We start from the raw sequence: 26,428 nt of genomic DNA, 5'->3' as shown, positions 1-26,428 counted from the left end.
CATTTAAAAATGTTTTATATATGCATGGCTCTCTTTCATCACTGCCTGTGAAGATATATTTAAGCTATTTGTAGCATTTTTTTCATAAGACAACTTAACTTTGTTGGGGGTAGGGTGAGTAGAAACTGACTTAACCAGTGAACATCTTGCTCAGTCGTAATATTCTGAGGGCAAACTGTGTCGTAATCTTAATTTTGGTTGTTGAACACCTTTGTCACTTTGAGTGGACGTTTGGAACTCTAGAACCTTAATCCAGTGCTTGATATATCAGCTTTGTGGAGAACTTTACCCATGGATTAATATGAAGTGACTTTTTAATGTATTTATCTTATTCTGCTACTTTGTACAAAGGCTACTGAAAGAGACTGCATGATAACTGTGGGAATGCTCTGTGGAATACCATGGGCTATATCCTCTGTTGCCAGGGTCTTCTAGCTAGCTTTATACTGCTCAGGGTAAAGGAAGCACACACTTTTACCACTTACCTGATTGACTTTGGAAATTTTTGTTGTTGTTGTTGAAGATACATTTTTGAAAATTCTTTGATTCTAAGGAAAGCTATCCTTTTTTTTTTTTTTGCTGTAGCCTTAAATGGCTGTAAGACTAAATACTCCACACGTAAACTTCTGTGGTGATCTTGGTACAAACTTAAGCAAGTGTCTCAATTGGACTGAGTAAACTTGAGTGAATAGAACACGTGCTAATGTGCAGGATACCTACTAACACAGTACTAGATGTACTCCTAATTCTTAAATCAGCTAGGGTTAGTGAGGTTTTTGTGTAAGAATCTGAGAAAACATATAAAAAGACCTATAGCCTGCTGTTGTGGTATGAACTTAGAAATTTGCTTTTCAAGAATTTTGTCCTACGTTTGCTTTATACAGGCTCAGAAGAGCTATTGAGATATAAAAAAAGTGAGCAAAAAGGATTATTCTACAAGACTATGTGCTGGTAATGGGTTTGAGCTACACTCTGGTATATGAATGCCTGAAATGATTAATTTGTAATCAAAGTGAGAGTCAACTGGGGCAAAGGTTGGGAGGGAACACTTCAAAAAACAGCTTATATTTGAACTAGTAATTTGGATTTTGCTTACACTCTCCTATTCTTTATATTGCTCTTAATCTACTGGAAGATACTAGTGGGAAAACTACTTCTGAAAAGCAGATGTATTTTAGCCTCAGCTGTGTCAGAGGATCAAGGAGAATGTCTATAAACGTTCCATGTCTCTTCTGTCCTTGTCTCCTCTTGCAATAATGAATATTGAATTCCATGAGCAGGAAAATCAGTGTTCAAATTCTGCTGACTAGTTTAACTCAAAACAGGAGAATGTTAACTAAGTTGATTTCGTAATGCAATAAAATTGTTTTTAGAAACAGCTGATGCATGGATATTGATGTGCTTATGGAGTAATTCTTATACAGTTAACAAATTTTTCTCACACCTTTACCCCCAAACCTCACCTCTCAAAACAATGCTAAACCCCAACCCAAACAAAGAAAACCCCAGCCAAACAGCACGTGATGCTTAAACCGGTATGTGCTCCCGCTTTGCTTCCATTCTTTCATAATAAACTCAAATCTTTGTTTCCAAATCTGTCTTGCTTGTTCTTATAGCCATATGTTTTTATGCAGTTTGCTCTAGGCTGTGCTTTCAGCTTTAACCGTTGATTATGCACTTCTTTTTTTCAATACAAATGGAATGGACAATGTAATGTTGAAGGAGAGAAAGCTATATAATAAAATTGATAATGGTATTTGTCCTTACTGGAAAAGCTAGCTATAAGTAGGCTGAAAGCAATATTTTTTTATTGTTTAACAAGATGGAACTGAAGATTACGACTTCCGTAACATAAATTTCAGCAATGGCTATTATGGTAAATTGAGATTAGGTAATAAAAAGCTCAGATTTCCCATAGGTAATCTGAAATAAGTTCTGTTCATTTGTTTAATATTTTCCAGAACTTAAAGCACTTTTAAGCAATTCAGTAGGACATGTTCCTGTAGACTACTTCACTTCATTTTTCAGGCCTGAAGTTTACCTCTATTTCTAGATGACACCTATATCCCTCTTCTCCATAGTTGTATTTTATTTGATGTGAGGACTTAATTAAATAAACCTTGCAACAATATAAAGATGTAGGCCTGTTCCTGTTCTGATACTTGAATTTCAAAGGCAAGAGAACAGGCTGTAGCTGGGCACACAGGTTAGAATTTCTTATGTTTTTAATGGGATGCTTTGTTGTAGCATCATGTAAGTTTGACTTTTGTTTCCTGGGGATCAACAGAAAAATAGGTAGGCTTTAAATGTATTTCTAACTCCCTTAGAATTAATTCAGTTCTGTAATAATGGCAATGTGGGGTTAATGTTATTCCCTGTTCTGAAATTACTCCGTTTTAATGGTTTGTTCAATTTCTATAAAAAGCTGAGAAGATGACAGTGTCCGAAGATGATCTTCCATCTGATGAGGTTATAATAGTTTACGAGTTAACACCTACCCCTGAACAGAGAGCTCTTGCTGGCTTTCTCAAGCTGCCTTCAACATTCTTCTGTTACAAGAATAAGCCTGGATACGTGAGTGACGAGGATGATGGTAAGGAGTGTCAAAGTTGATATTTGTGTCACCTTTTTGTGGGGAAAGGGTGTAATACACTGCACTGGTGTGACCCCACCTTGAGCACTGTGTACAGTTTTGGGCACCTCGGTGTGAGAAGGACATCTGACTATTAGAGTGTGTCCAGAGGAGGATGACCAAGATGGTGAAAGGCCATGAGGGACAGACTTATGAGGAGCAGCTGAGGTCACTTGGTTTGTTCAGTTTGGAGAGGGGAAGGCTGAGGGGGGACCTCATCGCAGTCTACAGCTTCCTCAAGTGGGGCAGCGGAGGGGGAGGTGCGGATCTCCTCTCTCTGGTGACCGGGGATAGGACACGGGGAAACAGAATGAAGCTGCGTCGGGGAAGTTCAGATTGGACGTTAGGAAAAGGTTCCTCATCGAGAGGGTGATCGGTCACTGGAACAGGCTGCCCAGGGCAGTGGTCACAGCACCAAGCCTGTCAGTTCAAGGAGCATGTGGATGATGCTTGTAGTCACATGATTTAGTTTTAGGTAGTCCTGTGAGGAGCAGGGAGCTGGACTCGATGATCCTTATTGGGTCCCTTTCAGCTTGAGAGATTCTATGAATACTATGAGAACCATTAGACACTCAAATCTTTTTGTTTGGACCAATGGGAAATAATCCTGTCATCTTTCTTATGGCCAAAGATGTACACTTAGGTCTTCAAGACAGAATAATACAATGGAGGCCCAGGAACGACTAAAGGGAATTTGTATTGGTGTCTTATGGGTGTTGACACTGACATTACTAATGCAGTTGATTAGGTAAGACTAAATAATTGGATGTTTGAGCCTAGTCTCATTTGAGCAAGAGGCTTACTTCTCTAACTGGTTTTAGAGACAAATACAAGGCAGCCTTTATCAAAAAGGAACATGCTCAGGTACCCTAAATGCTAGACTCATGGCTTATTTTTCTTCTAAGGCAAATTCCTAACAGTAAAGCTGGAAATATTTTATATGAAATCTTGTATGCAACTAAATTACTCTTTATTCAGCAGCAAATATGTTAAATGGAAGTTCCGAAGCACTGTATTCAGCAGCGGGTGGGAGACCACAAGTCTCCTCCCACAAATATCCGAGCTTGCCAGTATTTATAATAAAGATCTTCAGTCTCCCTTCCCAGTTTTGTTTACTGATATTCTTAATAAATTCATGCGATAAGAAATTTCTGAAAACAAAACCCGTGCCACGCATCTGTAACAATTTAGGCTGAGAAAAGTGTCAACAGCACACTGAAACACAATATGCAAAATAGGAAGTGAAAGCTTAATTCCTGACCTGTGGAACTCTTAAAGCACAAGCAGAAGTTATGCATGCGTGCTAGGCTTGTGAGTCAGAAGCAGACTTCTTTGTACTTGGAGGATGCCTGAGAACTTACGCTTGTTTCCTGTGTTTAAGATGAAGACTATGAAACAGCTGTTAAGAAACTTAATGGAAGACTGTATCCCAGCAGTTCAGAAAAGAAGAAACTGCAAGATCCTGTAAAAGGTATGTCCTAAAACACAACACTTAAAACTTCTTATATACTGAAATATAAGCTCTAAATCTGAAGGACACTTGGGCACTGAGAGTAATTTTGTTTCCTGAGATAGTTTCTGGAAGTGCTGTTGCTGGGATTAGAAAAGCTGCATCTCAAAATACAGCTTTAAGCTCATTACGTTGAACTGTTGCTTAACAGTAAAGTGGTACCAGAACAAGAAATGTACACTTCAGGTGGCCTCTAAACAAGAACATCAAAGTGTTTTCCTACCTTGAGCTCCTTCTTCTGAATGTGAAGAATTCAGCTTGGCACGATACTGTACAAGGCAAAAGTTGTCTACACTTGTGAATGCTTGCTACTTCTGCAGATAGTTTAAATTAAGCTTATGAGTTAATACTGTTCAATTTTAAAAAGATCTTAGCCCTTATACTAAAAACACAGCTGTAGAAGACTGGATTTGCTGCTTGTGTTTATGTCTACTTTGGCTGTACCTCAGGCTTCACTGTGCATAACTGGAAATCTGGGTAAATACTTCTAGAAGTGAAGTTTGGGGTTTTTTTGAGGATATGTGGTAAGAAGAGGTGGTGTATATTAAGCTGTCTAAAATATGAGCAAATGTTGAAGGAAGCTAGTGGTAGTGGCAGTTGCAATATTGAACTTTTCATCATTGCATGGAAATTCCCTGATGGCAATAGAAAAACCAAGTACAATGAAATTCCAATTCTAGTTACCCCGAGTAGAGTTAAGTTAGTCTTCACTTCTACTGTTCAAACAGTAATGCTACTTGAAAAACTCTTAAAGTCTTAGTTCAGGTTGCTCTGGCTATCATGAGGTTGTTTTATAATGTAGATGCCAAAAATACTTCAGTATTTAACTGCCTTCCCAGCTGTTCTCCACTGATTTTTATTCTTTGCAGTAGGCATCACAGGAAAAAGTGAATTTGACAATGAAAGAGAACGTATTACTGCTTGGGAAAAGGAACCGGCTCCTGAGGAGAAGACTAAAGCAGAAACTCTGCAGGTTCCTTCTACATCTGTCTGTGATGTCAGCAGTGATACCGAGGATGACAGTCCAGAAGACTTCCAGGCAGAAGTTAAAATTCAAGGAACAAAAGTAAGAACTACCTCTTTACTAAACTTTTTATTATTAAACTTGTACAATTATTTCACCTTGTGAGAACTATAAAACATCCAGTGGTGAAAAACTATTTGACTCCTTTGTGGCTGTGCCTCAAGTCTTTGCCAGCACTGAAATGGAAGCTTAAATATTAAATTCCTTGGGAAGGGGAAAGGAGGTGCAGCTGTTCCTGTAATGTATAAACTGCTTTGGCTAGTAAAATCACTCCTCGTGTATATACAAGTACTCATTGATTTCAGAAAGCAATAGTATTTTTTTTGAAAGCATGCTACTTCAAAGATACTTCAGTCTTTTGAAAGTTAATGTCCAGTATGTCTTAAGTGTAATGAAGAGCTTCAGGAAGCTTACAACAACAATTTTTCTTATTCTTATTTTTTCTAAAATGACTGTTCTTGGTCTCCTGAGGAGGTGGTTTGAATACCAGGCTCTTGCAGCTTATTTGCGTATTACTTTGGGTTTTTTTATTAATCTCAGGAGAACGAGGTTACAAGCTCAACTGACTTAGTCTGTACCAGCAAGGAGGAAGTACCTACTCCATCAACTGGTGATGTGTTTGTCCAGTCAGCTACCAACAGTGAAGAACCAGATTCTACCACAGAAACCGTGCATGTATCACAGACTCTGTCAGGAGCTGATGACAAACCTGTAGACTTGTCAACTAAAAAAAGTGATTCGGACTGTTCAGAGTCAACACAAGGTAGGGCCAGGGGTATGGTCAGGTTTTTTGTAGGAACTTAAGAATGCTTTTCTGAAGTTGAATTTAGCTAATGTAGCTGCTGCCTTGCAGAGAAGCAGTACCGATACTGAATTAGAAGCGTGAGCACCAATCTAGTAAAAACATGACTGGGAGTTAAAATAAGCATATACATCAGATTCTGGTGTGGCACTACTACAGAGTAATGCTAGTGTCTGATGTATAATTTATATATGATGTACTCTCATTAGTTTACTGTTAAATACCACATGAATACTTATTAGAGCTCTGTAGTTCTTCACAGAAGTAGCGTGCTGAAAGTCTCACACAGTCTTGAGCCAGTTTTCTAAAACCATAATAAATGACTGTCATGACAAATGGCATGCAAACTTTAAATTTAATTGGAAGGGAGAAATACTCTGGAGACTTCTCCAGTTTAGTTTTGTGACTACATAGCATTAAACACATTTTCTTTAAGAAAGAGAAAAAACTTTGACTTTCTCCTCTTATTTGATAGAAAACAGAACCATCTCATTTGGTTTCGGCAATACTGCAGGCTTGTCATTTGCAGATCTGGCTTCCAAAAACTCAGGAGACTTTGCTTTTGGCTCAAAAGGTGAGTTGAACTAGTCTGAGACAGACACTCAGCTGGACTTCGGCTTCATACAATGTACCTTTTTTGTGCACCAAATTTCTACTGATCGATCAGTTAACAGTTTTTGCAAGTTTCTGTCTGGAAGAAAAAAAACTACAGAGTTTGAAATGTAAATATCTTAATTGTAGATAAAAACTTCAAATGGGCGAATACAGGAGCAGCTGTGTTCGGAGAGACAGCCCGTAAAGCAGATGAAGAGGAAGGTGGTAGTGATGATGAGGTGGTACATAGTGATGATATCCACTTTGAGCCCATTGTGTCCTTACCAGAGGTAAGGGGACTTCTGGTGTATAGAACAACATTAAGATAAGCATATGTGGTAACACAGCAAGTTGGTTTTTTTTTTAAATGCTTTGCTTAACTAACTCTGCTTTGTGTTGTGTGCTTTGTTCTGTAATTCTTGCACTGCCTGTTTAGAAACCTGTTTTAAATCCTATTACAGCCTAGTACTGGGGAAGTGTCTGGTGCATCAGTTAAAATCTTCAAAGTTTATTTCATTATACCCTGACTGAGTGTTGATCGGTATGCACATTTGTACACATGGCCTGTAAAAGCTAAAACTGATTCATTACAGCACAGTTGAAAACCAAGGGGCGGGTGGGGAACTAGGCAACTGTTAGTGCTAATACAACTCAGCTGTGGCTTTGTAGCTGTGAGTTCTGTGACAGCTGTGCCAACTTAAAGTTTTTACTCTAAGCTAGGCAAGAGATTTCTAGAATTGCTAAGCAATAAAGGTGTAGTACAATTAACCTCACCTGAAGGCCAAGGGAATGGACTTTGTAAGTTTGAAAATAAATTGTTTTTCAAGAAGCAGGAGAACCTTCAACTTGGAAGGTAGCCTTACAACTTCCTGAGTGAGGCTTCACACAGTTGTTCACGTCTTGATTTGGTGTTTAGCCTTAGTGTGCCTAATAACCATTCCAAACTTTTCTGATGTTATAGTCATATCATCTGGCTTTCCTATAAATATGATTGAAGTATAGATTACTGTAACTATTAAGCAAGACAAATAGAGCACAAATAAACAGTATGCAGTGTCCTTTAATTTGAACAGCAAATCTGATGTAGTTTTTAACATGCCTTCAACCACCTTCTTCAAAATTTTGAATGCCTTTGCTCATCTGCATGTCATGACTTCTGTGATTTTCTTTCTTCCCTTATGTGCTGCTTCTCTTCAGTCTCGTTTCTCCCTCCACAAATAGTCGTTTATCACAAATTTCTCGAGTACTCTTGAGTGTTCGTTATCTTCAGATGTGTTAACTAAAGGAGGTTAGAGGCCAGTAATACGCATACATAAAGCGAGGAGGAGATATGGCTGTCAGGCATTGGTTTGTTATACTCAGTTGGCATTTGTTCTGTTCAAACGCAAATATCAGGTTCTTTAACAATCCTCAAGAGGTAACAGCTGGAACAGTAATAGTACTACAGCTTCACTTCTCAGTACGCATGTCATTCAGCAAACCTGAAACTTCCCTGGGAAACTTGCCAGAATGATTGATAGTGTTTTTTAAGGGGGGTGGGGTGGAGGTGGGAAACACCAACAGACCAAAACCCCCACACCAAAATAAACTCAACCAAACAAAAAAAAAAACAAACCCCAAAGCAAAAAATCAATGAACACCCACCAAAAACCATATGCAGCATGGCATAGTAGTATTGCAGTGCTATAATTAATCTCAAACAGTGGAATTTGTTGGGCTTTTACATTTTGAAAAGGCTAAACGTTTTACTTATTTTGGTGTGTGACGAAGATGGTGTTAGGGAAGGGAACGCATTGAGTAATCTTCCATTGTAATATGTCAGAATCATAAGTGTGTGTGAGACTATTATCGTTGGTGACAGCAGCGCTCTGGGAACTGACAGGTACTCTACTGTGCTGTTTTTTAGGTTGAGGTAAAATCTGGAGAAGAAGATGAAGAAATTATCTTCAAAGAGAGGGCAAAACTGTATAGATGGGACAGAGATGCTACTCAGTGGAAGGAGCGTGGTGTGGGAGAGATAAAGATCCTCTTCCATACACAGAAGAAATACTATAGAGTCCTCATGAGAAGGGACCAAGTTCTTAAAGTCTGTGCAAACCATGTTATCACCAAGGAAATGAACTTGGTGCCTTCTGATACATCAAACAATGCTTTAATTTGGACAGCCACCGATTACGCTGGTGAGTGTTTTGGGTGGCTTTTGTTTTGTGTGTTTGTTTTTTCCCTAGGTGGTCTATAGTTTCTGTGGCTTGTTTTTCCCTGCAGATTATATAAGATGAAAGCTATTAGTTTCTGGTTATACTGAATTGAACTAAAGAAACCTGTTCTTGGATTTATTTTCAGATGGCGAAGTAAAAGTAGAACAACTTGCAGTCAGATTTAAAAGCCAAGAAATGGCTGACTCTTTCAAGAGGAGGTTTGAAGAATGCCAGCTAAGCTTGTCAGAACTACAGAAGGGACACTTATCTCTGGCAGCAGGACTGTCAAAGGACACCAACCCTGTTGTGTATTTTGAAGTTTCTGCTGATGATGAACCTTTAGGACACATAACTATGGAGCTGTTCTCAAATATTGTCCCTCGAACTGCAGAAAATTTCAGGGCCCTGTGCACAGGAGAGAAAGGATTTGGATTCAAGAACTCCAGTTTTCACCGAATAGTCACTGGCTTTGTGTGTCAGGTAAGCATATCGGGAAGACCCTTCACTGAGAGAATGAGATGCATCTTGGCTAACAATGGCACCTCAAACAATCACTTCTACAGGGTAGCACGTTCTTGTTGGCAGCATGAGTCCCATGTGCAAAATACTCTCATCTGCCCTTTCCCTACAAGGAGATACGAAGTGGTGCAAGCAGCATGTGCTGCCCTAAGCCAAATGCTTTTTACCTGTGTCTGCCAGCTGCCTGATGCTTTTCCTGTTAACTACTCCTGCCATGTTGGTGTGGAAGGAAAAAACAGAGATAGAGACGACCTCTTAAAATGGACAAGGGGCCTGTTGCTGATCAGGAACAGCAAAGAAAGTAGGGGTTCCCAAAACTACCATTCAGCCTCCTGTCTACAGAGAGGAACTTCTGTGTGCTCACTTGCTAAGAACACTTAACATTCCAGGCTTCTTTTACATTTTAAAGTACATTTTGTGTTTCAGATGATGTGCACTTTAAAATACATTAGATGCTTATGTTTCTATCTAAAAAGTTTTCTAGATCTCATTATCATGCAGTGGCCTGTTCCTTAAAATACTCAGATATTTCACCAAGAGTGTCAGCCTGCAGTGCATCTGAACCCCTGTGTAGACAGTGGTTTTAAACCTCTGTGTGCATTTGGTAGCACTAGCTAGTTCTTCATGAACGCTGAAGGCTTAGGAGATTGATTGAAGGCTCAGACCTTTCCTTTCCTAAAATTCTCGGTGCATCTTAGTGACTTCTAACAGGCAGAATGAACCAACTTCCTTACACACTACACTAATGCTCCTGCATGTCGCTGTATTTCTGAAGACAAGGCACAACCTTCTCCAAACTCAGTAGTAGACAGTGATATGTGAATGGCTTGTCAACAGAATATAAAATTATCCAGTCTCTTGATTTACGTATCACCTGTGTCTGAAGGATGCCCTTTATGGCTTTTTTTTGTTAAAACTTTGTGCCTTTCTGATAAGGAAAGCAGCATTGCTTATTTAGGGTTTAAGCTTGTTTTGGGACGTTCCACATCCTTATGGGACACTTTCTTAAAACAGTTAACTGCACCTTGTGAACCCTGACAGAAAGCAAGCTTTTATCACATGATATTAGTATATTCTAGGCTTGCTCTTCTTTGCCTGAACTTTCTCTGGGTACAGTGAGAAGCCTTTCAATGAGAATTAAGGCTTTCCTTCAAAGATATGATAACCTATACTGTCACCTTTATGTATATAGCCAAATAATTAGGAGCCAGCGGCTTCTTGCCTTGCAGAAAGACAAAAGGCACTGCTTGCTAGCAGTAGCAGCTCTCCTAAGCATGCAGTAATGTGGCGGAAGCTGCTGCCTGCACAAAAGCAAGAAATTGCTCTTCACTGGTGCCTTAACCTTTTTCAGGAGATCAATTCTGTGCCTGCAGGGACTAAGCAAGGACAGATTATCTAATCTTCAATGAGATAATGCAGGTCTGAGCTGTCAGGGCCAAGTGATGCAGGAAGCAGGCTGTGGGAAAGACAGGCCTAGAGGAGCAGGCACTGTGTGCAGCAGGAGGATGAAATGCTGTGTTCAGAACAAACAAGGGATAAACTTTCCACTACTGCTTCTATTCCCATGAAAAAAAACTGCTGAAGCTGGGAAGCCTTCTATCTAAGTAAATACAGTACTTGCAAAGACTAAGAATGAGTTCTTCCAAAGCAAAGTCTTTACTGTTGAAAGGGAAAGGAAGTGTGCTGTTGGTTTGTTTTGGGACTTGTAAATTAATGCTGTTGTCTCTCCACCCCATTTGTTTTTTTTTTTTAAGGGAGGTGATATAACTAACCATGATGGAACAGGTGGACGGTCAATTTATGGAACATCATTTGAAGATGAGAATTTTGAAGTGAAACACACCGGTCCTGGATTGTTGTCAATGGCAAATAAGGGCAGGGATACAAATAATTCTCAGTTTTTCATAACACTTAAAAAAGCAGAACACTTGGACTTCAAGCATGTAGTATTTGGGTTTGTGAAAGATGGAATGGATGTTGTGAAAAAGATGGAATCCTTTGGTTCTCCTAAAGGGCTAGTAAATGGAAGAATTGTGATTACAGACTGTGGGCAAATATAGAATTATTGCTTTGAGTATACAGATGTTCTAGCAGTTATAAATCAGTATTTAGATATTATTGACTAATTATTTCAACTTCTTAAAATGGACTCTTCTGATGTATAAATGTAAAATTAAAGCTTATAGTTGGGGTTTTTATGTGTTCTAATTGATTTTTGCATGTTAAAAAGTTCAGACACTGGCATATTTCAGGTGTATTTGTGTTATCCTGACATATTTGTATTAAATGTCAAATTTTAAAAATTAAATCTTAGTCTTGTTAAAATAAATGTCTTGTCTTCACTCTGGTTTGTTTAAAAAAGAAAAACTTGCATAATATGGCTTCCTGCTGTCATAGATCTCTACTTTGAATATGCAAATTCTAGGTGATAATTGCTGGTCAGTAAACTGAAGGCCTTTGAAACTTGCTATTTGGATCTGCAGAAAGCAGGCTGAGGGAGCTAGCAGCTAGGTGCTCGTTAGTGCTGTCTGAAGTCTTGGAACAGCACTTCAGTACCTGAAGTCTAGAGAGTAGTTCTTCAATGTTTTGATATTTTGCTAGAGAAGTGTACTGATTTTTTTGTATATAGAATATTTCTAAATTACTTTGTTTTCACTGAACTATCTAACTGGCAGTGGGGCGTTACCTGAAATGCCCACTGCTGCATAGACCACTGCTACTGCTACCTTCTCTATATGTTTATCAGCTGTGGCAAGGCTTCTCTGATCTCACTGCACAATTGAATTACTGTAGTTTGCATATGTGGCAAGGTCGTTCTAGCTTTTAAAACTTGCTCTCATGGTATGCAGTGATGCAATGAGGAACGCCAAGGCCCACTTGGAACTAAATCTGGCAAGAGATGTCGAGAGTAACAAAAGGAGCTTCTTCAAATACATCAGCAGTAAAAAGGAAGACTGTGGAAACTGTGGGCCCACTGCTGAACAAGGTGGGGGCCCTGGGGACACAGCATGCAGAGAAGGCGGAGTCACTGAATGCTGCCTTTGCTTCAGTCTTCACTGCTAAGGCGGGACCCCAGGCATCCCAGCCCCCAGAGGAGAGAGAAGAAATCTGGAGAAAGGAGGACTTCCCCTTGCTTGAGGAGGAATGGGTCAGGGATCACCTACCCAAACTGGATTCTCACAGATCCATGCACCCCAATGAGATGCACCTGTGAGTCATATGGGAGCTGGTGGATGTTCTTGCCAAGCACCTCTCCATTATCTTTGAAAGGTTGTGGAGGACATGAGTGGTGCCTGAGGACTGGAGGAAAGCCATTGTCACTCCAATCTTCAAAAAGGGCAAGAAGGAGGAACTGGGAAACTATAGGCCACTCAGCCTCACCTCCATCCCTGGAAAGGGACTCTTTTCAGTGGTGCCCAATGACAGGCCAAGGGGCAGCAGGCACAAGTTGTAACGCAGGAAGTTCTGCCTGAGCATGAGAAAAAACTTCTGTGAGGGTGCCAGAGCAGTGGCACAGGCTGCCCACAGAGGCTGTGGAGTCTCCTTCCCTGGAGACATTCAAACCCCACCTGGATGCGTTCCTGTGCCCCTGCTCTGGGTGTGCCTGCTCAAGCGGGGGGTTGGACAAGATGATCTCCAGAGGTCCCTTCCAACACCTACCGTTCTGTGATTCTGGCAACTGCATGAATAAATGCAGTGGGTTTTAGACTTCTACTGTAGCTCAGTGGTGGCGTTATCAGGGTTTTTTCAAGGCAACTAATTACAGTTGGTAAGTTGGAAATAGGTAATGTACTAAGCTTTAAGGTTTTTTTTTGTTTGTTTGTTTTTTGAGGACAGTAGGAGTACAAAAGCATTAGACTGTAACAAAAGGCTTTGGCTGGTGGTGTGAGGCTGAGGCCTAGCCCCCCCCTCCCCGCTTCCGCAGGCAGCAGGAGAGGGCGGCCGGGGCGGGTACTGTTCTGCCCGCGGGGAGAGGAGCATCCCCCGCGCCGCTCCTTCCCGCCGGCACGGTGGGAGCGTCTGCGCTTGCGCTCCGCCCGTCCCCCACCGCCTCATGCGCATGCGCCGACCGCCTGCGGGCGGTGGCGGTTTCTTTGAGCGCGAGCGGCGTGTTATGGCGGGCCTCGGTCCGTCCAGCCAGTCTGTGCAGCGGCGGGGCCCGGCGGGGGTGAGACGGGAGGGCCGGGGGTGCGGGCCGGGGGAGGTAGACGGCGGGGAGAGGATAGCCATTCCTCCTTGTCCCGTCCCTGAGGTGCCCGGGGGGAGGGTTCTGTGTCCCCTCCCTTGGAGTTCGTTGTAAACACTGCGGTGTTACGTGCATGTACAGTGTGAGAGCCAAAAATGGGATCTAAACAGACTTTAGGAGTTTGCCTGTAAAGTGTGTTCTTTCTAACCCTAACCCTGCTCCTCTGCTGTGACTGTGCTATAGTGGAAGTGCTGAAGAGTCATCCTTATCTGAATTTGAAATTTCCCTGGAAATTTTAGGCGTTCTCAAAACACAGTCTGAGCAGCTTGGCACTCAGTTTTGCCTAAAACCTTCTGGTGACTGCCAGTTGGGCGTGATAATATGCGAGTCCTCTCAGAAGTAGTATACTAGGTATGTATGAAATGTATGTAATAGGATAACTCAATTAATATATCTTTTGCTGCAGCAATTGGTAGCCTTATTCAGAATGTGTCAGGAGTGTTTGTGGGTCTTCATAAAACCAAGTGATTAGTTCTGTTTTCAGGGAGCAGGAAATTGTTCCATATCTAGTCAACCAGAGGAGAATCAAGCCCATAGTTCATAAGAGACTGCCACAATGACCAGGCAATAAACGGGTATCATTCACTTGCTGAGGTAAAGCAATGTTATGTTACACTAGAGAATGCCAGGTTCTTCGCACTGGTATGAATGATGGAACTGCATTGTGACTACTTTTGTCTGAAGTCCATTTGTCTTTCACTGAGACAACTTTTTGCAGTTGCTTTCTTGTATCTGTGTTCCATGGGTCAAATGCTTCTAGTATACCCAGGGGATAACAGACCTTCAGTGTTCAAAGTCACGCTGTAAGGGAAGTAATATGTCATAAAAATACCTGTGAGCAGCCAAAGATTGGGAGAGATTGAAAGCTGAGGTCTGGGCTTGACATATAGTTGGATTCAGAGATCAAGCTGGTCCTGGGAATCATCACACGAATACAGAAATTAGCCTTTTCTTCTGAGGAAATATGACTAGCCACTTTAGGAGCAGGATCAGTCCCAAATATGAGGTGAAGATTTGAGTGCTTTAGCAGCTAAAATCTGGATGTATCTGCCTTTAGTTCCTTCAGAAGGATTTGCAACTCAGGTAGCATTTTGTGGTGCTCTAGATACTATGTTTTTCTCAGGAAATACTCTGCTTTGAACTACAGAAATCTTCTTTAAAGAAGAATAATTTTCACAGAATCGCAGAACAGTAGGGGTTGGAAGGAACCTCTGGAGGTCATCTCGTCCAACCCCCTCCTTGAGCAGGCACACCCAGAGCAGGGGGCACAGGAACGCGTCCAGGCGGGTTTTGAATGTCTCCAGGGAAGGAGACTCCACAGCCTCTGTGGGCAGCCTGTGCCACTACTCTGGCACCCTCACAGGAAAGTTTTTTCTCATATTTAAGTGGAGCTTCCTGTGTTCCAGCTTGTGTCCATTGTCCCTTGGCCTGTCATTGGGCACCACTGAAAAGAGTCCAGTCCCATCCTCTTGACACTCACCCTTTAGATATTTACAGGTATTTATGAAATCCCCCCTCAGTCTTGTCTTCTCCAGGCTGAACAAACCCAAGTCTCTCAGACTTTCCTCATAAAGGAGATGCTCCAGCCCCCTGATCATCTTGGTAGCTCTCTGCTGGACTTGCTCGAGCAGTTCCCTGTCCTTCTTAAACTGGGGGGCCCAGAACTGAACACAGTACTCCAAATGTTGCCTCAGTGGGGTGGAGCAGAGGGGGAGAATAACCTCTCTCGAACTGCTGGCCACAATCCTTTTAATGCAGCCCAGGATACCGTTGACCAAGCATGATCTTCCCTTGGTGAATCCGTGTGACTGTTTCTGGTAATCTTCTTGTCCTCTACATCCTGGAGATGACCTCCAGGATGAACTGCTCCATCACCTTTCCAGGGATGGAGGTGAGGCTGACTGGCCTATAGTTTCCCAGTTCCTCCTTCTTGCCCTTTTTGAAGATTGGAGTGACAATGGCTTTCCTCCAGTCCTCAGGCACCACTCATGTCCTCCACAACCTTTCAAAGATAATGGAGAGGTGCTTGGCAAGAACATCCACCAGCTCCCATATGACTCACAGGTGCATCTCATTGGGGTGCATGGATCTGTGAGAATCCAGTTTGGGTAGGTGATCCCTGACCCATTCCTCCTCAAGCAAGGGGAAGTCCTCCTTTCTCCAGATTTCTTCTCTCTCCTCTGGGGGCTGGGATGCCTGGGGTCCCGCCTTAGCAGTGAAGACTGAAGCAAAGGCAGCATTCAGTGACTCCGCCTTCTCTGCATGCTGTGTCCCCAGGGCCCCCACCTTGTTCAGCAGTGGGCCCACAGTTTCCACAGTCTTCCTTTTTACTGCTGATGTATTTGAAGAAGCTCCTTTTGTTACTCTCGACATCTCTTGCCAGATTTAGTTCCAAGTGGGCCTTGGCCTTCCTCGTTCAACAGTTATCAATGAAAAACTATCACTGACACTTTAAAGTGTAATGCTTGCAAGGAAGGAAATGCTAGATTTGTTTGTGTGTTTTGTTATTTCATTAAAAAGCAGTATTTAAGTACAAGAAAATACAGCAGTTGATCATTTAGAGGGTAGCAGAGAGATGCAGTGAAACAACTAAGATCATGATTGCTCCTTTCAGTCTGATCTTTTCTGATGTACATTTAATTGATTTTGCTTGTAGCCTAATACTTCTGTCATTCATCTTTTTAGTATGTAGTTACAAGTCAGTAGGAAAAAGTAGAACAGGAAACCCTTGACACAAAAAGTCTAGACGTAAAGATAGATGGCACTGTTTCCATGATTACCTAATCCTACTTTTATGCCCTTATTTTATGACACTGTCTTCATAGTGTCTTGTATTGTCTCAAATATTTTAACATATAACACTGTGAATATTTCATTATTAGACTATGGGGAATAGGTTTGCCTCTTTATATTAATGTGAGGGCCATTTACAGTTACACATTAAAAAAAACACTTCCCTTTTCAAAGTCTGTAGTAAGGTCTGTCACAAAATGTTGTAACTGTTAAAAGTAAATTGCCACATATGCTTTCCCTGAAAATTCTGACTATCTTACAGTGGTGTTGTGCTTTCTTGTAGGACTGCCTTTCAGGAGCATTACATAGAAAATATCAGAGTGGAAGCTCCTTACTATACAAAGGTAATACCAAACAATGGTGCTTTGATGTCTTTTCCAGGGAAAAATATATACTGAAACTGTACAATTCCTAAATGTATTTTAAGTAGTTTTGATTTTCTCCTTTTAAATAGGTAGAATTTCTTGTTCAGGGGGTTGTGATATCTGGGAGCTAGGCTGGGAATGTTAACATTTACATGAAGAGCATAAAGGATGCTTTAGGACAATGGTTCCCAACCCCTTTGTGTTTATGTCCTGCTTGAAGTAGTTGGTAGCAGTCCACCTCATAATGCATCCATTTGGCTTTAACTTAAAGATACATATACATTTAATATTTAGAAAGTCTTTGGGCTTCTTTGGGAAACACGTGTTGCTGCTGCGTGTGGACAGCAGGGTAAAACAATGTATTTATCAGGTTTCAGTTACAGAAAAATTAGTATACGAAGGCATGCTGTAAAACTTCAGAAAGACAAACCTGGTTTGAAAACTAAATAATTCTTCCTATATTTAAGCTGTCAAAATTCTTCATTTGTCAGGCTGCATCAGTGGTTTTTTTTGGTTCTTAAACCTCCATGATTACATGGCAAGCATTTCTAATAAGCCCTTGTCGATTTCCTAATGTCAGCTTCTCAAAACCAAAATAAAATTATTATTATTGTTTTATATATTCCAGGTGACATGGACAGCTCACTGGAATATACAACTATTTCTTTATCCAAATGTTCTTTAGAGTCAGAATTTACTGAAAGTAGAAGAGAGAACAGCATCAGATCTTCTAGTGATTTCCTACAAAGTTTTAAAGACTGGGATTGGTAAGAGGTGTTTTCTCTTCAGCTCTCCTTTATTATTTGTTACCTCTCATAATCCAGATAAACCATGAGAAAACAGCATGTTCAGATTGCACAGATCCAGAAATTGTTTTAAGATTCTTGTTTTCTTGTTAGGTAAAGAACTGTTTGTGGCTGATGTATGAAGTAAAGTGAATGCTGATCTTGATGAGTATTGTGTTGCTCATTTTCTAATCTAATCTGTTTTGGAATTGCTAATGGGATACAGGGATGATAGAAACTGAACTGGTGAGATAAACTGAACTAGGAGGGAAGCAAATAGCTCAGACTGATGAAAAGCTTTAAGTTTATTTAGAGATAATTTGGTTCCAAAAGCCAAGGAATCTCTTTATAAGGGCTACTTTATACCAAATATGAAAAAATAATGAAAAAGGAGGGTTTGTATTTGTTGCTTTCCTGGAATTTGGTGGTTGGTGGTGAGAGACGAGTGTTGATTTTACCTGCTACGTGCATGTGCTTACAGCATGAAAATGCAAGTTATTTTTACCACTTTAAAGTCAGAACATTACTAATTGTTGTGCTTAAAATTTCTGAGTGATAATGCCTTCCATCCAAATGATTTAATTCTGCTATTTGTTATCAGGCAAATATCAAAATCTTAGATTGAGAAGTGTTTACATTTTTATACAAACTTCTCTCAATGCTCTAAATGCAGTATGTTAGAAAGGGACTAAGTAATTTCAAAGTATTGCTTTCTTGTATTTTTTTAGTTTTGATGATGAGCAAGATTCTTTTTGGGATTCAAGTGGTCTGGAAATAGAAGAAAAGACCATTAATTGCTCTGAAGCTGATACAGTTCAAAATACAGCTATGTATGTGGAAACAGGTAATAAATATTGAATTTCAAATATTTTTACAGTCCTGTGTGAAGTATAACATGTAAATTAAAAAACTTTATAGTAAATGTATTTCTATTCAGTTCAGAAATAAAATAATCAGCTAAAATGTATTTTAATTTGGGGATTTAACCTTTCATGTAAGTATGAGTAACTCCTTTAGAATTAGTTTAGGAGGTCCAGATATACTTGATGCAATAATAACATACATTTTAAAAAGAAAAATCAACCTTTTATGAAACTGGTTCCCAGGTGACTTTATAATATGAATGAAGAAACAGGGTGGGTTTGAGGGTTTATGTTTGTTTTGTTTTAAGTAGCTAGCAGCATTAACAAATACTACAACTCTGTTAAGTCATGTCTTATGCGGGTTTAAGGATTGAAAACTGTCACTGGGTAGAGAGAGAGTGTTATCCGTTGTTCAGTTAACTCAGGAAATTCTAACTGGAAGATTGTAGCAGGGGCCAGATGGCATTAATCCGCTGCAAATGTTTGAAAATGCTGCCACAATTGGAGAAGTGTTTGAATCAGTGTAGCTCTGTCTCTTGTGGAGGTTTTAGGTTTCGAAGGACATTCATTTATTCTTCCTAAACTGTATCTGTCATACTGTAAGTCAGCAAATATAAGAATCCTCCAAAACTCAATTTATAGTTTTAGAAAGCAGGCATTCTTTGTTGCAGCGCCAGGCACACAGGGGATCACTCCACCTAGCGTGTGCACCAAGTTGCTCTACTGCAGGAGTTATATGCAATCAAAATATACATATTCATTAGATTTCTAGGAAATTGCTATCATATTCATACTATTCTTGGAACTCATTAATATATGTAAATGTACTTATTCACTTTCTTTTTGTGGTCTTCCAGGGTCCTCTGGTGGTCATTGGTAGTCTTCCTTACCATGTCCACTGGTTGAACTCTGGGCATTCTCAGTTTGTTTTTGGCTTGGTTACACAATTCTTACTGATACTGAACTAGCTTATTCTAGCACATCTTCCTTGTTTATTCTATTCAAGGATACAGTGTCTCCAGACTCCCTTCCATCTAATCATATACAACAAGTTCTAAGAATGTCTTATTCCTGAAGTATTCCAAGTATTTCAAAACTTAGCTATGTTGCTCCGATTAGAGGAGGCCGTATGTTCTTTTGAAGCCAATATCAGGTATCATCTGAAAGTGGAGACACAGCCAGCCAGTCAACCTTGAAGGGGTGAAAAGGAATCTCAGAAGCCAGGCGGAACAGATCAGTGGAACTCTAATAGACTCTCACCAAGAGTTGTATTAAATGGGTGGGGAGAGTATAAGAACTGCTTTTTGAAAACACATTCTTTCTGAAAAGAAAAACAAACAAAAAAGTTTAATTATACACAGGAAAAATGCATAGTTTACAGTATTTGGGATCAAAGGCAAAATAAATGCAGAACTCTGATAAATATCACATTTGTTTCAGATATGACTACTTTTCTTTCTGGTTTGTTTTCCCTTTCTTTTCTGTTATGATTTATGTGACATTGTACTAGTTATGCTCTCCTCCTTCACCCCTGAAGCAGACACACTGTGGCAGAACAACAGGTTTGGTTTATTGTCCTCCTGCAGCTGTGGTGGGTAATCAACTACAGGGCTGCCTGATGCATTTCACCAGTTAGCCCTGATTACATCATTTGCTTATCTAGTAACCTTTTTCCTGTTTCTTGATGCTCCTTCTCATTATCCTTCTTGTCTCTCCCCTAGCTGCCTGCTACATAGTCTATCCCTAATTACTTTTTCCTTACTGGTCTGAGTTTTGCTAAATCTGTATCTGTTGTATCTGCCCACAGGCAGCTTAGCCCCACACAGCTGCTTGCTTACTCTCCCCCCGCCCCAGTATGAAGGGAGAGAATCAGAAAGGTAAAAGTGAGATAAAGATACTTTAATAGGTAAAGCAAAAGCTGTACATGCAAGCAAAGCAGAACAAGGAATTCATTCACCGCTTCCCATGGCAGGCAGGTGTTCAGCCATCCCCAGGAAAGCAGGGCTCCATCACGTGTAATGGTTAATTGGAAAGACTAATGCCACAACTCTGAAAGTCTGCCCCTCCTCTTTGGTCCCCCAGCTTTTATTACTGAGCACGATGTGCTGTGCTGTGGGATATCCCTTTCATCAGTTGGGGTCAGCTGTCCCGGCTGTGTCCCCTCCCAACTCCTCCTGCACCCCCAGCCTGCTCGCTGGGGCAGTGTGGGAAACAGAAAAGGCCTTGACACTGTGCAAGCACTGCTCGGCAGTAACTAAAATATCTCTCTGTTATCAACACTGGTTTTGGTCACAAATCCAAAACACAGCCCCCATACCAGCTACTATGAGGAAAATTAACTCCATTACAGCCAAAACAAGCGCAGTACCCAGTATTTCTGATACTATCACCTAGGTAATCTTGGCCTGATGTGGTGCCTAGGTGCAGTCGGCCTTGCAAGATGTCTCTCCCCCAAAGATCCCAATACTTCTCTTCAGTTATCAGTGGATTTTGGCCATTTGACTATTTCTGAAATCCAGCCATTTCTCACTGTGCTGTTTGCAACTTTCATCAGCTTCTTGCACTGTAATCTGTCACGTCTAGCCGTTTCTCATGGCATGTCCAGTAGTTTCTTAAGCCTTGTTCTGTTAACTTAGATGTCAGACCAAGGTCTAATCAACAATGAATCACTTGCCTGAAGCCCTTACAAAAATAATTGGAGATTTTGACTATGTTATGATTCAGTCTATGCATAGATTTCATATGGATTTCTATGGGTTTTCTTTGTTGAAGCAGAGGACATAGTTTTACTTAGAAAACTTTGTCAATCACTGATCAATTCAAACAGGTCATGGAACACAGCTTTGAGCACATCTCCATAATTCTTTAGGAGATTAGTTTCTCTTTACCTCCTGCTCTATATTTGTCGCTCTAGATGCCTAAAATAATTTTTTGATGTTTTGGAACAACAATCATCATTATTTATCTAGGACTAATTTTTTAATAGAAAATGGGTTTTTCCTTTCCATAGGCAGCACCTTAGCATCCCATTTGGCTGCAAATACACGAGAAAATAGTGACCAAAATATTACCTATGGTTTCGTAAGGAAAATTGTGAGTGGAACTGATGCTCGAGCATGCAATAGTCAAGACTTAATACCACCCCACATCGGTCAAATTTATGATGAATTATTTGTCATACATCAGAAGCTCCAGGTAGGAACTGGAATTGCCTTAAAAATTTTGTTGAGTAGTATTATGAAGATTCTCACTTTTGACGGAGAATTCAGAAATTACTTACATACTAAATCACTATTACTTATATACTAAAAATTATTTATATCCAAAAACTATTACATATTACTGTTAGTTATACTAATCACAATTACACGCTAAAACTCTGTCATCATACGCCTTTTCCCCTAAATTAGTTCACTGATTTGGTAGTGGTGCTTTGACTTGCATAGTGCGTAGACTGGATAAAATTCAGCATGAGGGAGCTTGAACACAGTACCTCCACATCCAAGAGGAGTGTCTTGTGGGCATGGAGGGAAATGCCTGCAACCATTGCTTCTCCTGAGAGCATCTGAAACTATTCTCCCGTCTCCAGCCATTCAAGAGTGCTTGCCTTCATGGCCTCCTGCAGAAACCCTCCATCTTGCCTTATTTTTATGTTTCTGCTGCTGGGGAATCCCAACATTCATCCCCTAGTAGGCTCATGCCACTAACAGAAGAACCTCCTATATGGTTTTATTCTGTAATAGTTCCCATGCTTCTGCAAGATTCCCTGCCAGGACTGTCTTTTGCAAAACAATTTTGTATTTCTTTTTTTCCTCACTACTTTTTCAAGGATGCTTCCCACTAATTGAAGAAATGATATAGTTAATCTAGTGTTCAGGATAGGCAGTTGCATCAGATGCTGTTTTTCTTACAGTTAATACCATTATCCAAAACTTCCGGAAGCAAAAGCCTAAGTTTAATTTGTACTTGAACAAGCATGTAGAGTTGAATTTTGTATTTTGAGAGGCCAAGCCATCCTGCTGCACATAGAAATAATTTGGGGTAATGTGTGGGGAAACTGATTGTAGATGTCCATCAAGATCCTTTTAATTAGTAACCCACTGTGCAACACTGTATAATTTTACAAAAAGCTAAGCATATCTCTGGGAGAGAAAGTTCAAATGCAGTATAAATTGTGATAATTTAATGGATTTTAAAGCTGTTTCAACATTTGTTTTCTTGATACAGAGAGAAAGTTCAGCACAGCAGGAGTATGCTCTGCAACTCCAGAAACGAGAGCATTTTCTAACAGAGCGAGAAGCGTTGCTTTTTAGACATGAAGCAGCTTTGGCTAAAATAAGAGATGTTGAGGAAGAAGTTCACACAAAATTTGGAATTATGAAAGAGGTGCTGTAATGTATTTAATGATGTTTATTGCTCTGCATGCCATTTAACTCATTCACAGTTATCTTAAGTCATCATGTTTCCTGGATATAATGCTTATTTCTTTAAAGTGCTTGAAATCCCCAAATGAAAGACTTACATAAAAAGTATGAAACAATATGGATAGGGTTTTTGTATGGGTTCTGTTCCAGAATGGTGCATTTAGTTGTCTGATGTGTAGGTACGTTTTACTGTTACAATTCACAAAAGAAAGGTAACTTATTTCTAAAATAGCAAAAACTATGTGACTGGTTTTAGAGAAAAAATTGATGTCTATCTGTTCTATCAATGCATTCGCATCTGTGATTACTTCCATAGCAGCCAACAGACCATGTAACTCAAAAGTCTCTCTTCATCTTGGCCAGCAACACCACCAGTCTTATACTCTGTGCCTCTGGCAGTAGGTAACAGATCATGTTCAGGGAATCAGGGCAAATATATGAACATTTACCAGCAAGGTATAATTCTAGGTTCTTCTTGGGATGCATTAGGTGTGTTTAGTAGCATTGCATAGCCCTCACATGAATGCAGGATGCGAAACTTATCTCACTGTGGACAGTGAGATAGTATCTTTGCGTTAACTGTAGTGGAAGTAGATTTCCTTGGGAAGGCTTTAACACACTATGAGATCTTATAACAATAATGCAGATATATGCAGTCTGACATAATAATTAATATTGCAGAGAATATTAGCAGAAAAACACTCAAAAAGTTCAAAGAAAGAAAAGATCGACCTAACTTCGGGGGTGTGGGAGGAAATGAAATGGTATGATTTCAACAACAGATAAATGTGTTCAACAACACTGTTCTTGTGGGTATTTGCTATTGAATTTAGGTCTTGTGAGAAGTTTTGGTTATTATCCAGAAGATCACCAAGAGAAGTCCTTAAATAGATGTACTCAGTGTCAAAAACATAAGCAGAGAAATTAAATTTATTTGAAGTGTGCAGATAAACCTTTCCCACAAGCTGTTGAGGGGAGGATAGACTACATGTTAAAAAGTGGAAAAGGGTGTCAGAGGAGTGGGACCTCAGCTTTTGAACAGGGAAGGAAGAGGTTAAGGTGTTAGTTTCGATGTTGCAAATCTTCTGGGCTTCTGGCTGTTACACCAGTTAGAGAACTGACCGATGAAAACCTAGGAAAAATTAGTGATTAACTGTGAACATTTGTGGAGGTCACATGGAGTATTAGAAGGCTAAAAAAATGTGCCTTTCTTTTCAAAAGGGAAAGAGTTGTACAACCATCAACTTAATGGCAGTTCTCAAAAGAAGTAAATCCTGAAACAAGCTATGAACAAACCCTAGGAAGCACAATGCAGAAAAAAATGCAGTAAATAACTACTAGTGTATGTTAATCATAAATTGTCAAATCGGTCTCATCTCCACTACAACAAGGTAATGGGCATGCTTACAGAGGCATAATAGTTATATTTATGTCTGGACTTAATGAGAAATTTTTTATACAGGCTTTCATGACATTTTCATAGTCATATTAGGAAAGTGTAACATAGACATAATGCAGTTGGCGTAAAGCTGTAGTGAGACAGTAGTTCACAGTAAAGTTGAAGGGATGTACATAGTGGATACTGGAATATCTTTTCAGTCCAGTATTATTCAGTATTTTCAATAAGAAGTTTGATGGTGAGAAAGAGCACATTTATTACATTTGAAGAAAACAGCAAGTGAGGGGGAATTTCAAGCATACTGAGAAAGAATATTAGGATTAAAGTTGATCTTGACAAATTGAAGATACGGTAGGTCTGAAAAAAGCCATTATACTTTTCAGAAGGTGTGCGTGTACAGTATTGGACTTGAATAGAAATATCAGCTGCAGAAAGAGGATGATGAGCAGTTGCATGGGTTCAACATACCAAAAGAATTGAGGGTTAACATGCCAAGCTTCAGCTACGTAAAAGGCTGTGACAAAGAGGAAGAAACTGATATTTTTTTCGTGTCTGTGATAGGAGAAGTAATAGTAGTAGTAAGGGAAAATTAGGTTAAGTATTAGGAAAAACTAGATCTAAACAAAAATAGTTAAGCACAGGGACAAGTAGATTGGTAAGACTACAGTGTTTCCAGTATTGGAGGACTTAAGAACAGACTAGCCAAACGTCTGCTGGAGTGAAATGATATAGCTAGTTAAGATAAGGATGACATCGCCTGATTTGCTTATGGAAGTGGAGTGGGTGGCTTAGACATCCTGGCATCACCTACAACCCTATGGCTTAACAACTGAGTTGGTTCTACTTTCAGATTAATAATTCTCTACTGATTCTTCCTAGAGCTATTGAACTTCAGATAAAGCTCTTAACTGTGTATGTAGAAAATGGAAGTGGAACATTCCATGTGATGTAATAGGTGCACTTAGTCATATGTTGGCAGCACCTGCATGTTTATTGGTATGAAAAGGGGATCTGTCATTTCATGTCATCTTAGCCAAGTGTGGGTAGGTGCTTTAGGCAAGAATGTCCTGCCCACAGCTATTTTGATCCTACTGACTGAAAAAGAGTGGCAGTTGGGAAAAAAAGAATTGTAGATGGTTTTTCTGTATAGCTGGAATGGAAGTTACTATGCTTCCAAGCAGAAATATAGAAACATAGAATATCTCAAGTTTGAAGGGACCCATAATAGAGGATCTCTTCAGGGCTTCTTTCCTTTAAACCTTCTACACGTGTAGAAACTTCTGCACATGTAGGAAGAGAGGATATGACTGAAAATGGAAAAGTAGAGAATGAGTGGGTGAATGGACGCAGAATAGTGAATTCATAGAAGGGGAGAAATGAAAGGTAGCAAGTATATATGGCAGGAATATTTTCAGTAAAATAAAACTTTGCTGTTTTTTCAGATCTGAGGTACACCAGATACACTGGTGTCCAGAGAAGATTAGATCTAAAATAAGATCCAGGGGAATGAGAAGAATAAGAGCGGATATGCAGGTTGCAGTTAGCAACTCATATGCTTGTGCTGTAAACCACAGCACTAGCCTAAGAGTCATAGGATTAGTTTCTTGCTCTGCATGATTCAGAGTGAGCAAAGCCAGAAAAACTAGTTGAAACCTCAAAAGTTGCTGCAAAACAGAATCACAATTATTTGTAATTATATGGATGAATAAGCGTCAAATAAAAGCTCTGTCATTGGTTTTCGTTCACAAACCTTTCCCACATTTGACTTATCTGAGAGATGCACATATCGATATAGTCTGGTTTGGTTAGAATCTGGAAAGAATAAGAGCAATTGGCTGTGCACGTTGCTCTCAGTTTCTTTATAGATTCTTCTTAATATGCAGGATGCTGTTTTTCTCACTACTTGTTGAACGTGCAAATTTGGCCACGCAGAATTACAAACTTGATCTTTGAAAGTTGTCCTATTATTTTAACACTAAAATGAACTTGGCTTAGAATTTATTTCTAAAATCATGTCTTGTAAATCATGTTTTAAAATTTGATATTTCTATAGCAACATGAGGCAGAAGTTAAACAGCTGACAGAAGCCTTGAGGGAAATAACTAAAGAAAATAGAAGGCTGAAGTCATCATTTGACACCTTGAAGGAAATGAATGACTCTTTAAGAAAACAGGTAAAATTAGCTATTTCCTGTTATCAATACTTTTACAGTTAACAATTTTAAATACTTGAACAGCTTAAGTTTGCAAAATTGCTGATTTTTTGTTTCTGTAA

The 26,428-nt window shown here is 39.8% G+C and overlaps 2 protein-coding genes across 8 annotated transcripts in view; both read left to right on the top strand.

Moving 5' to 3' along the window:
• The window catches only part of RGPD4 (RANBP2 like and GRIP domain containing 4), a 33,680-nt gene extending 22,072 nt beyond the window's left edge, over positions 1-11,608 (top strand). The window contains exons 21-29 of one of the 2 annotated variants that reach the window (XM_075092064.1): positions 2,426-2,593; positions 4,014-4,103; positions 5,012-5,208; positions 5,707-5,929; positions 6,444-6,542; positions 6,710-6,852; positions 8,469-8,742; positions 8,906-9,240; positions 11,034-11,608. In XM_075092064.1, the coding sequence (XP_074948165.1) occupies positions 2,426-2,593; positions 4,014-4,103; positions 5,012-5,208; positions 5,707-5,929; positions 6,444-6,542; positions 6,710-6,852; positions 8,469-8,742; positions 8,906-9,240; positions 11,034-11,339 (1,835 nt within the window). In that variant the 3' untranslated portion in view covers positions 11,340-11,608. The remainder of the gene's footprint in view (positions 1-2,425; positions 2,594-4,013; positions 4,104-5,011; positions 5,209-5,706; positions 5,930-6,443; positions 6,543-6,709; positions 6,853-8,468; positions 8,743-8,905; positions 9,241-11,033) is intronic. The other variant, XM_075092055.1, reaches the window with a different exon arrangement.
• A 1,739-nt stretch (positions 11,609-13,347) lies between these two features.
• Positions 13,348-26,428, top strand: part of CCDC138 (coiled-coil domain containing 138) — a 37,904-nt gene continuing 24,823 nt past the window's right edge. For 2 of the 6 annotated variants that reach the window (XM_075091993.1, XM_075092023.1), the window contains exons 1-7: positions 13,348-13,447; positions 16,602-16,662; positions 17,312-17,450; positions 18,197-18,312; positions 21,342-21,526; positions 22,559-22,717; positions 26,208-26,327. In XM_075091993.1, coding sequence (XP_074948094.1) covers positions 13,394-13,447; positions 16,602-16,662; positions 17,312-17,450; positions 18,197-18,312; positions 21,342-21,526; positions 22,559-22,717; positions 26,208-26,327 — 834 coding nt within the window. In that variant the 5' untranslated portion in view covers positions 13,348-13,393. Of the gene's footprint in view, positions 13,448-13,764; positions 13,877-16,601; positions 16,663-17,311; positions 17,451-18,196; positions 18,313-21,341; positions 21,527-22,558; positions 22,718-26,207; positions 26,328-26,428 lie in introns of all 6 variants that reach the window. The other 4 variants (XM_075092013.1, XM_075092034.1, XM_075092003.1 and 1 more) reach the window with 4 other exon arrangements.

Source organism: Phalacrocorax aristotelis, chromosome 1, assembly GCF_949628215.1.
Source record: "Phalacrocorax aristotelis chromosome 1, bGulAri2.1, whole genome shotgun sequence".
Taxonomy (NCBI): domain Eukaryota; kingdom Metazoa; phylum Chordata; class Aves; order Suliformes; family Phalacrocoracidae; genus Phalacrocorax; species Phalacrocorax aristotelis.
This window is presented reverse-complemented; position numbering and strand designations above follow the sequence as displayed.